The 12,289-nt window shown below is 38.4% G+C and overlaps 1 protein-coding gene across 1 annotated transcript in view; it reads right to left on the bottom strand.

The window, feature by feature from the left end:
• Positions 1-12,289, bottom strand: part of LOC140238253 (CLIP-associating protein 1-like) — a 121,671-nt gene that overhangs the window by 45,355 nt on the left and 64,027 nt on the right. The window contains exons 16-21 of the mRNA XM_072318188.1: positions 11,817-11,875; positions 9,256-9,414; positions 5,578-5,595; positions 2,497-2,583; positions 1,819-1,983; positions 244-380 (exon numbers count right to left, since the gene is read on the bottom strand). Coding sequence (XP_072174289.1) covers positions 244-380; positions 1,819-1,983; positions 2,497-2,583; positions 5,578-5,595; positions 9,256-9,414; positions 11,817-11,875 — 625 coding nt within the window. The remainder of the gene's footprint in view (positions 1-243; positions 381-1,818; positions 1,984-2,496; positions 2,584-5,577; positions 5,596-9,255; positions 9,415-11,816; positions 11,876-12,289) is intronic.

Here is a 12,289-nt window from a genome sequence, read left to right as displayed (position 1 = left end):
CTTTTCTACTCTACAATAATGGTGCCAATTTCTAATTTCAAACCAGGAGACTACATGACACTTCTGTTATCATTTATGTATTCATAACTTCACAAGGGAAGGTGTGTCTATTAGAAACTGGTGAGAGACCAATGAGTGTAAATGTGCAGATTTAGGCATGTCTGTCCCCCCCCCCCCCAAAAAAAAACAACCCCACAACAACAACAAAAACATGGGCGGGAAGGGCCTATGTACGATACCTACCAGGGCGTCGGCAAGAGCAGCCTCAGCGTCCTGGCCGGTTCCCAGCACTCTCTGGGCCATGATGTTGGCCTTGGGGTTGGGCTCCCTCTGGCTGGGGCCCAGCGACGACCCACTCTGCCTCCTCTCCCGGACTCCACCTGCAACAATGACAACAGCGACGTTATAGAATGGGTAGCGAGAATCCTGCGATCTCATTGGTCGGGAGCTATGTGTTGATTTTGTGCTGGCCGCACGCTGAGTCACAGTCGTAAACATGTTATCGCGCACTTGTAGCAAGAGTCTGCACACTTGTAACAAAGGTTCGCGCACTAAGCAAGCGTTCGCGCACTCAGTACAATACGCCTATTGGCTAAAAAATCATGCATCCAGTAAATACTGGATGCATTATTTTGGGCTCTCGTCTATGGCAAGCCAAAAGAAAACACATCCAGCAAATTTGTCATTGGGTAACATGATAGAAAATTTGATGTTTGGCAAGACAATTACCCATTCCATAACACGGATAACACACATGTCTTTCCATGCGTCAGTTGGAATATAGTGTCCATGCGATAACTATGGAATTTAGCCTAAACCCACTCGGCTTCGCCCCGTGGGTTAACCATTCCATAGTTACCTTATGCACACAATTCCAACTGACGCACTCAGACCTGTGCATCATTTGTATGATGACAAATGTTGGCAGTCATTGAGGGCTATGGTTTCCGGTAAAAACACCTTGGTTAATGATATGCCATGTGTGCCTCCACACTGGAATCAATACTGAGAAGAAACAAGCTCATAAATGAAAGAATGAAACATATAATCAGCCAACATCCAGTCAAATGTATCTTGATACTCATTTCTCCCCTTTGCTTGATTCTACTTTAATTCTTTTTTTTTTTAACAAAACAAGGGAAAATAATATGAAGAGCAGGGGAAGAGAAAGAAATGAGGGGGGAAGGAGGAAAGGAGCATCAGTGAGGAAGAAGAGGGGAGGGGGGGGGGGCAAAGAGTAAGAGAGGAGGGTAAGGCAAAATATAGGAAGGGAGAGGGGAAGGGGAAAGAAAAGAGCATTAGTAAGAAAGAAGAGGGGAGGGAGGGGGCAAAGAGTAAGAGAGGAGGGTAAGGCAAAATATAGGAAGGGAGAGGGGAAGGGGAAAGAAAAGAGCATTAGCAAGAAAGAAGAGGGGAGGGAGGGGGCAAAGAGTAAGAGAGGAGGGTAAGGCAAAATATAGGAAGGGAGAGGGGAAGGGGAAAGAAAAGAGCATTAGTAAGAAAGAAGAGGGGAGGGGGGGGGGGCAAAGAGTAAGAGAGGAGGGTAAGGCAAAATATAGGAAGGGAGAGGGGAAGGGGAAAGAAAAGAGCATTAGTAAGAAAGAAGAGGGGAGGGGGGGGGCAAAGAGTAAGAGAGGAGGGTAAGGCAAAATATAGGAAGGGAGAGGGGAAGGGGAAAGAAAAGAGGGGGAGAGGAAAAGAGCATCAGTGAGGAAAGGAGCAGTTAAGGGGCCAGAAGACAGGAAGCATGGGTGAAGAGGAAGGGGGGGGGGGGAGATGGGGCACGGAGGGAGAGAGGAGACAGCTCTGAGCACTCACCACCGGCATAGCCGAATCTGTTGGGGCTGGCCTCACGACTGGCCCCCTGGCTGCGGGGCACCGGGATGCCGCTCCTCCTCCTCGTCCTGCCGTTGGATTGGACGCTGGAGTAGCGCGAGGCCGCGGTGGACGGTGAGCTGGATCTGCTGCCTGATCTACTGCTGGCTGTGGGTTGAGATTATTAAGAGCATCACTCTGTGTTAACATATCTTTCTTCTGACAGTCGAGTAGGCACGGAACAACCTCCTAATGTTAATCTCCAGTCATGAAAAATTGACAGCATACTATTACCTGTGATTCAGCCATTGTTTTTTTCTTATTTTGAAAATTGGATGTAAACTGGTTAATGAGTTCAAAATGAACTAAACACTGTTTTCATCATTCTTTGATACTCATCATTATTGTTATTATTATCACTCTACATGATAACTTTATTTGCTATCAATATCACTAATAATATCATTAGCAGTATTATTCCTTCAGCAATCATCACAAAACTTCATCATCATTCATCATCATCATCATTATCATCATCATCATCATGTTAACCACCACCATCATCATCATCACCATCTCCTCAACACTAGATACATTACAAGATGGTTGTCCAACAGATTTTTGTGACTGCCTGCCACAGATTGCAGAGAGACAAAAGTGATCGCACCACCATGCACTCACGTTGTGATTGTGACACGCCAATCCGCGAGCGCGTTCTGCCCGCCCGACCATTCGGAGTTTGCAGTAGGTTCCTGTTGGGTGTGGCAGCTGTGGGCAAAAGACAGGGAGGTGCATAGCATAAATATGGAATGAAAGATCATCAAATTATGAAATCTAGTACACTGGATGTCAATTTTACATTGAATCTGCCTTAAAAAAAAAAAAAAAAATCCTTTGAGTTTGCACAAAAAAGAAAGAAAGAAGAGTTATTGTCTTATTCTGTGAGAAAAAGAAAACCTTGTATACCTATTATCTACCTTAGAACAGAACAATATAAGAATACAACAGCACTTTACTGTTTCAATTTACAGTCCATACATTGAAAAAAAAAAATCTGAAATACGCTAAATGTTACATTTCTATCGGCCTTGAGTCACTGGACATTGAAACATCAAGTCTAAATATGATAATGAAACACTGTATAATACAGGTCAAGATAATAGAGTGAACACCATATCAAACAAGCTGTTAACAAGGGGAAAATGAGAGCAAAATTGTGTTACTGACATATTTTCATGCCAAACATGATAATAAAGATAACCAAACACAAATTATACGAAAAATTGTTACATAACAATGATACTAGTAAGTTTTTATGTCTCCTCTTTTACTTTCTGTTCTGTAATTTATTTTTCCTGGCCTCAAAAAAATAAATTTACAGGCAGTTAGCAAATATATTTAAAAAAATGGGCTAATTAGGTCACAATTAAATATTGATAGAGCCAGTTTGGTAAACACAGCATTTAAGTTTTGCAAATGCATCAACTTAACTGCGAGGGCAGCAGACAATGGGTAATCATTACAGCCTTGAGATAAAGCCATCAACATAAGTGGATTGGGGGATGGGGGGGGGGGGGGGCTATCTTCGTTGGTCTTAATTTTGTTTCCAGGCTGGAAAACATTCAACTTGAAAGTGATTCTGGAATGTGAGACATACTCTTGAGCAATAGGATGATGCCTCACAAACTTGTTTTGGGGCGGCGAAACTATTTGAAGATGAAGGCCGCAGTGTTTACGAGACACAGAATTAAGTCACAGCTGCAATGACAAGCAAGTCGATGCTTGAACAGGCAACAAGGGGCATCACCCAATTTCATTCCAATGAGCCAAGACACACAATGTTACTTCTTTTTCTTTTTTTCTTTTTTTGTGGGGGGGGGGGGGCAGCCACCTGTAAAGATCAAGCTAACAGAGCCTCAATTATTTCATATAGAGCAATATGCTTTTAAAATAGACAGGAATAAAAGAAAAAAAAAAGGGTCTTATTTTCATGCACTGCCACTGCCAGTGATTAGATATACATGTAATAGGCATAACTGAGAAAAGAATCTGGTCAGAATTTACAAGAATATATCACACACTTCAGAAATAACTCTCCAGTAGATATACAACAAATAATGATAATATAGACCTGATTGATCCTTTGCATACACTAAATCAGGGTTTGACTGTAACTTTTTTTTCTCTCTGGTGTCCCATTCAGGGCCCTAAAATCTTAAAATTTTTAATTTTGGTGGCCTGAAATAAAAGGAAACATAACAAATTTTCTGGAAATTTGGTGGCCCGATATCAATTTTTAGTGGCCCCCAGCCACCACAACTTTACAGTCCTTACTACATACATTTCATATATATATAAATATATATATGAGTAAAATATATTTCACGAATACAAAATGATGTGAATGGATCTTGTCACAGTTCAAATACAAAATCATAATATTGCCATTACCGTAGTTATCATTTTTAGTATTTTGGATATTTGGATTTTTTTTTTCTTTGCATTCATGAATTCATAGAAAAGTAATAGTTTAAATGCTAACTGATATCAATGAAATTAAATCATCCCACGAACTAAACTGAAGTTAAATCCTATAGTGGGTTTAATCATTCCCCTTTGGAAATGTCTAAAATTCCTAAGTATAAATCTATTACAGAAACTGCTAAAGAAATCATCATTTACATTTCATAGGCCACTATCAAATAACATGTGGAAACAACTGGTAACAACACTGAAATGATTTCAAAGCAATACAGTAGGTCAGAATAGCGAATTTCCAGATATTATAAAACTATGCATCTTTATGTTTTTTCCACCCAAATTTTGAGAAAAAATGTTATTATCTTGAATAACTGGATGATACTTTGTAGAGAGCAAGAACTATCGCACTAAACTTGGAAGGTAATACGCCACTAAAAGTTGACCCCAATGTTTAATCCTTTAATCGTCTGGCATGGAACCCTTTATAATGAGGCACAGCTAGATTTTCAATCAGTAAATTGCCAAATGGACATTGTATCATTCTCCAAATCATCCCTCTGTATTCGCTGATGAATTACAGTGTTACTGATCATAATGGGTAGGCAGATAAAAAGATGTGAGCTCAGTATGGAAAATGCATCCATGTAACTAGCCATAGATTAACACGACAACCAAAAACAAAACAAAAACTCATTCAGAGGGGGAGTTAAAGGGGATGGCTAGTATACTGATCAGTGGGAATCAGTGGAAATGCTGGGGGATGATTGTTTTAATCCTTGTGGGATTCATTTTAGAGTACATTATTGTATCTATTGTTGTGTGAAAATTATTTGCTTCAAAATGGTCTCATATTCAAGTAATGTGCAGTTTAATGTTTCCAGGTTAGCATGCCCGTACAGAGACGGGGTATTAAACTGCACATTACTTGAATATGAGACCGTTCTGAAGCAAATAATTTTCACACAACAATAGATATATAATGTACTCGTTAATAAATGAATCCCACAAGAATTGAAACAATCATCCCCCAGCATTCCCACTGATTCCCACTGATCAGTTACTAGCCATCCCCTTTAATAAAATAAACTCAAAACTCATAGGTATGAAACGGAGGCTTGCAGAATACGAAACGAAAAATCATATCAAATGACGAAATATTATGAAAATTGGGACCAACACAAAGGAACTCAAAAAAGCAGCACATCTAAGACAGTAAATAGAGGGACCATTTACACAAACTAGGGGTGAGAAAGGGAGATGTACGACAGTTGGAATTCAGACCTCTTTTCCTTCGCTTTGCTGCAAAGAGGTGAGACAATCATTGGAACAAGAAATGGAATTGAAATCGGTGTGCATGCTGGCAGACCAAACATGGTGAGTAACTCGGAACGATTCAGATTGCACATTTTGTTTTCTATTTTAAGACACCCATCACTTACATGTAGGCATGCACGGAACACAAGTCTTGGATAACTAGTGTCTCCACTTTACGTTTACTGCGACCAGAATTGTCTCACTGTCAGACGAGAATAATTAAGAATTTTCTGCAAACTATCCAATGATTACACTCCACAATGGATTTGGGTGTGTAGTGTACAGATCTTGGGAATTTTCCAAAGCCAAATTAAACATATTTCTCCCTCATTGCTACCAAGACGAGAGACACAGTGTACATAGTCATACTACAGCTGGAGATCTACAATATGACTTTAAAACAAACATTTCTATGAAATCAATGGTGAAGCTATGAATAGCAAGTGCTAAAAATGACTACCACAATTACCATTTTTAAAGCAAGCACTTACTACTTGAACACAGAACTCAAGCAAACTACTATTTAACATAGTACACTCTTTAAAATCTCTAGGGTATCAGTGACAAAGAATAGAAAATCTGCCTCACAAAAACAAAAAACAAAACAAAGAGGACGTGATGAATTGTACTAGGTCACTGGCTGTGCAGTAAGTAATATCCTCTCAAGAGAAGCAAAATTTGGGAGATAAGTCAAGGGGTAAACAAAACTAAAAAAAAAAAAACATTAAGCATTTTGTTTTACTTCACTACACTTGATGCAGATTTGGATCTATGTGAGGGAATGGTAAAATCTCTTTCACTCCAAAATGTAGTCCTTGAATCATTTGAGGACTTAAGAATTTGATGCGAAGACCAGCTCTATCGCACTCTTAAATTACCCAGATGGGGTTTACATGATATGTCCTCTACACCCATTGCAAGTATAGAGAACATGCTGTTGAAACTTTTCTGCATTGGTTCAATAAAATATACAAATATGGGGTGGGGGGGGGGTTGGGGATGGAGATGGTGAATGACAATACATGTACCACCTTCGACCCCATCCAGCGAAGTAGTACAAAGTCGCTTGAACTACGATTAGACCTGAGACACAAAAGAAGGGCTTCGCCTATGCTAGTGTATAATTACAGTAGGTAACATGTACTCAACATGGCCCAAGACATATTTACCTTCTGAATGGGAATTGTTGGGAGGTGAATTATGGTTTGGGGTTTTAAAGATTATGTTTATACCAGGTATGTAAATCTGCTCTTTTGGATCATTCTACATTTGCCTGATTATTGCTTTACCTAAAGGGTTAATAGTCGGAAATGTACGCTAAAATTCAGAGGGCAAAACACCCCCACAAAAATATAAATAAATAATGGAACTTGGAAACAATAACTAGGCTAGAGAGGGCAGGGGAGAAGGAAATAATTTAACACATTGTAAATAAAAATGTAGGTCTGAATGGGCTTTAACAAAACTTCCTCAAGGGGGCAAAATGATGTCATGAAGTAAAAATCATACAACTCATGCCACAAATGTGTACTCAAGGAAAGTAGCCATGTTGTACACTCCAACCATGTGATTCACATGTCCCATGAACCAAATGTATACCATCCACTGAATGAAAGAACTCAATGCATCCACCTGTCACCCACAAATAGTCTTCAACTCATTTAAAAAATAATCCTCCAATGATTACATTACAATTAAAGTGTATATAAATATGAAAAACATGGCCTCGCAAAGTCAAGGTTTATCAAACAATTGTGATAAAACCAGGGAGGAAGATGTTTATCAAGAATTCTCCTACGCGGAAGCAAACTCAGAAAAAGATGAACCACATGAATCAAAGACAGTCCATCAATGTACAGTGTAGCATGGAAGGATAATGCATGAAATTCATCTCCTCCTTCATAACCTATTTAAGACATGATATGGCAATGACTTAAATAATGATGTGAGATCACTGAAGACACGTTGATTGATATATATGATTTGGAGAATTGCCTTTCAACAACAAAAAAAGTCCTTGCTTGTCTCGCATGGAAGGAAAAACACTGATGTGATTCACAACTCTCACAAAGCTGCAGCCAAACTGGTATATTTTGAGTAAGACTACCGTGGTATGTAAAATCTTGAAGTATAAAGAAGAAAACACACATAGAAAATTAAAGTTCCTTCCATCCTTGACCACTACAACCTTCTGTTATTCTAGTAATGTCAAGTCTCCACCACTCACATCCATTACCAATGCATTGCGGTTCTAACATTCAAGAAAAAAAAAAACCCAACAATAATAAACATGGATGAGAAAGAAAGCTCTCGCAACAGGATATTACAAACTGCCCTAATTTGAAAGATATGAGGAAATGAGATGCAATATTACTAATTAATCTGCTCCAAAAAAAAAATAATAATGTGTAAACATAACTTTTGTAGTTGCTCTCACTACAACTAAATACAGAAAATCATTGAACACAATTACAGAAAAGGATTCACAAAACATTCTTTTCAATGATTCAGCATATGTCATGACATGATATGCATCCATTGCACTACTGCATTTTTCCTTTGTAACCCTACAGCATTTATCATTGACAAATCATTGGCTAAAAAAAAAAAAAAAAAAAAAAAAAGAGGGAAAGAGAAGAAAAAATTCTACTTTGTACTACATTATTCAAAGTGCACTGTTTTTTTGTTTTTTTTGTGTGTGTGTTTTAAGAACAGCAACGATATCATAAAAGAAAAAAAGCATGATTGATGGAGCTGTGTTAATTCAATGTGCTTGCATCGCTTGCTGGGTAGCTGGCAACTGTGGTGCCAATTTGCAATCACAGCAATCACACTGATTTCAAATCTTGCAATTACAAAATTTATGTAAGTGCAACAGCATATTATGTATATTGCTTTGCTCTTTTGATACATTTGATGCATCTGCAATGAGTGGACTCCTTCAAATGAAATGCATTTTTTTTTTTGTATTAAAACATCTTTAACTGAGTTGACAGTAAATTGCACGACTGCCAATTGGTATGGACACAGTTCTTAATCTCCACCAAGCTCTAGGTGAAAGTGCAAACTGTCAAGGAACTGCACACCCTGATTTTCAGTCTAGCACACTGTTCGATATTTTCCAGATGATGTTAGGTGAGATATTACTGCACTCACTACTTAAAAGGGTGAAAGATATCAGAAGCAAAACAAAAAAACAAAAAACAAAAAAGAACATCTGTCACTGAGAAGGAAAATTAATGGCAAACAATTAGAAAGAATAGGGCCCAAAGCACACCAAATCTGACTGAACGATGGGTCATGTTGCATGGCACTGCAATATTTTCCTTTGTGACATATGTTATCTCTGAACTTCTTGCAAGAATGACCAATCAATGACAAGCTATTCTTGAGCTTCCATGGACAATTGATGTCTGGTGTAAGAGAGGAACAAGCAGTGATTCTCTAAATGCTGTTTTTTTGTTTTTTTTTTCATCGCTTGGCTTGTTTCCTTTAATTCACAATATACTGCGGTCACAGAGTGATTTGTGCGTAAAGAAAGTTGTATGCCAATGTGATGTGGTGTGCCATCACATCATGTCGCCGTGTCGTGGTCAAGTTTGGTGTGATGGCGCCCCGTACACTAATGCCAGATGTTAGATTTACCCAAGCTTTCTCTAGAGGTGGATTTAGATCTAGAAATGCGAGCCGCCGCCCCACTCGCGGCCCGCTGGCTGGCTGTGGAGTAGCGTGACCGAGCCCGAGACGCCGCCGCTAGGTTGATCTCACTGCTGGAACGCTGACTCAAGAGGGCAGGTTTGTCTGCTGTGCGTATGTTCGGAGGTTTATGTGAGATTGCGTGTGTGCGTAAGTGTGTGGTGTGTGAATATGTGCATGTCGTATGCATTTTTTGGTTGTTTTTGTGTTTACAAATGGCATGATGATAGCAAGCATGGATTATCATGAAGTGGATGGAGTGTGTATCGCGATACCCACCACCATATTAAAGTGAGATGTTTATGAAATGAACCCGTTAGTTGGAATGTAGATAGTAAATGGAAAGAGAACAAATGAGAGAGAAAACATTGAAAACAACCTTTGTTAGGAAATCATCAATCATAGAGCATAGAAAAGAACAGACAAATGTGCATCTAGCAACTAATGATGGTGCAGGCGGAATCTAACTACGTGATGTACAAATGTACCACTAAAGTAGATACTTCAAATAATCTCAGTCTACACTCTGCCAATCTAAACACACTACCATAAGACTGCACTATCAGAGGAGCATTCCATTGTGACTATGATTACACAGATCATATATATTATACTACCTGCATAATTTCAAAATTATATATTTTTTTCTCTCCTTCTCATGCATCAAGTCTGTAAGCATTGAAGTCTCTATCCAGGGCACTTTGAGGTTTCCAAACATGAATAAATCTGTAACTAGCAATATTTGAATCTCAAGTGTCATTTTTGTTGTTGCCCTGGGTGGGTTTGCATTATATGCGTTGTTGATGACGCATTAACAGATTGTGCGCCTCTGTGGCATCAGCTATCGGTCTATTGTGATTAGGCTCCACACATGCCACTCTACACAAGCAGTTGTCTGTTCTATTCTCTGCCGTAAGAACACACTGTTAGTGTATTTCTCAAGCTCTCAACAAACAGGTACAGATATGAAAGCAAACTGCATGCAGAAACTGGACATACTATATGAACACTGCAAATCATTTCTGGCAAAGCAGATGAGTGAATGATAATGCTTTGAAACTGTTTTGACTTTTCATAGAACATTCATTTATCTCTCTGCTAGATTTGAATTCATTTCCTGTTGTTTAAAATTTTTTGGGTAAAGCCTACATATGATAAAACAATTTGGTAGCAGCAGATACCTACTGATTACTGGTAAGTAAGCTTTCATTTAACTCAAGGGATTTCATAATGGCCAACTTTAAAGGAAATCTCACGCAAAAGGAAGTTGGCAGTGTTTACACTGTAAGTCCAACCTACAAAATAACTTGAACATTTTCCAAATATGTATGCCTTATGGGTATTATAATGTGTTCATTACGTAATATGACGCTATCCACATTCTAGCTACACTGGCTTAACTGAAAGAGATGATGTGCATGCTATATAGATCATGCATGTACTGGGCATGCTTTCAGAGTCGAATAGGACTATTATCTATGTTGTCATAGCACTACAATAATTCGGTTTACACCCAGACAGTTTCCATACAGAAAAGAAACATCCCAAGGTAGAAGCTTCAAGGAAGAATGAAAGTTTTACACTTTGGGGCTACACGAAATCAGAGATCTAAAATCGAGTCGTAATTCTGATCCTCAGAATATCTCTGAATTGTTCTCAATGACAAAAGCAATCCGGGGGAAATAATTTGCAGACACTTGCGTCTACTGACAGAAGATAGTACACAGAGACTGTCAGCACTGTTTACCATGATTTTTGTTATGTTTCTTCCTCAGTGAAACGTGCCATCACACACAACGAAGCACACTTTTCTGATAATGCCTCACATCTGCATTCACACACGTCTATGTGTGCACTAACCTAAAGCTATTGCATGACCATGCACAAAAGTATGGGAACATTTCACGGTCTAGGAAGAATTATATTCTCGGACAGACAACGCTACCCTTCAGGTTCTGATAATTTAAAACGTATGTTCATAGCACAGGAAACAATATAAAGTGCCTATTAACCATTTGTTGTTACATGCAAACACTGAATCTAATCAACAGAACCCCCCTCCTCTTTAAAAGAACAGCTACACACAAGCTGACTGTATATTAAAAACTTGCCATGAAAGTTTTGAGAGTTTGCATGATAACCAAAATACTAAAGGCTGCTCATATCCTAGACCATTTACTGCACATAAATTAAAAAAAAAATGCTACTGATGTGTAAAAAGTAAACCCATGTGCAAGAACATTATTGATTCTTTACTGGTTTCTATCATGTTGCTTTTATACATTGAATGTTATTTCTATAACATGCTTGCCTTTTACATTTTAAGCTGTACATCCTGTGCTGCCAGATGTACGTATAATAACTGCTGAGAATTTTCCATTAAACATGGATTCATAGGGATTTTTCTAAGAATGAAAAGCAAAGGCAGTTTTGCATTTAAGAAAAAAAAAAGTACAAGTTCAATGTGATGGCAGAAAATGAGGGGAAAAACGTCACCCCCAACCACTCACCGGACTCGGAGGCTCGGCTTGACCGCGATGCCACAGAGCGTCTTGGCAAACTTGCCGTCCTGAGGTGATGTGGATTAAAACAGTGCATACCAGGGTTTTACGAATCACAAAGAAATATACTGGACACAATTTGCCAATAAAAACGGTGACTTATCTAAATATTGTACACATTGCTTCCATTATTAATGAAATAAATAGTAAGAGTATGCACATGCAAAAAACTAATTTTATCATGCAGATCACTGATCTTTTAATTCTATTTTTCTTTTTTCTTTTTTTGTTAGACATTTCTCATACATCTCTATACTGGTCCAATAATCTTTCTTTATTCTATTAGTGTCTGTACATCAAAACTACACATAATAATGAATGGTCGGATTAAAGTCATAAGGCCTATTATTTGCAGCTTGTTATCACTTTACAAACTCTGTTTGGATCAACATATGTATATCTGATCTACAGATATAATCATC

Source organism: Diadema setosum, chromosome 14, assembly GCF_964275005.1.
Source record: "Diadema setosum chromosome 14, eeDiaSeto1, whole genome shotgun sequence".
Classification (NCBI taxonomy): domain Eukaryota; kingdom Metazoa; phylum Echinodermata; class Echinoidea; order Diadematoida; family Diadematidae; genus Diadema; species Diadema setosum.
This window is presented reverse-complemented; position numbering and strand designations above follow the sequence as displayed.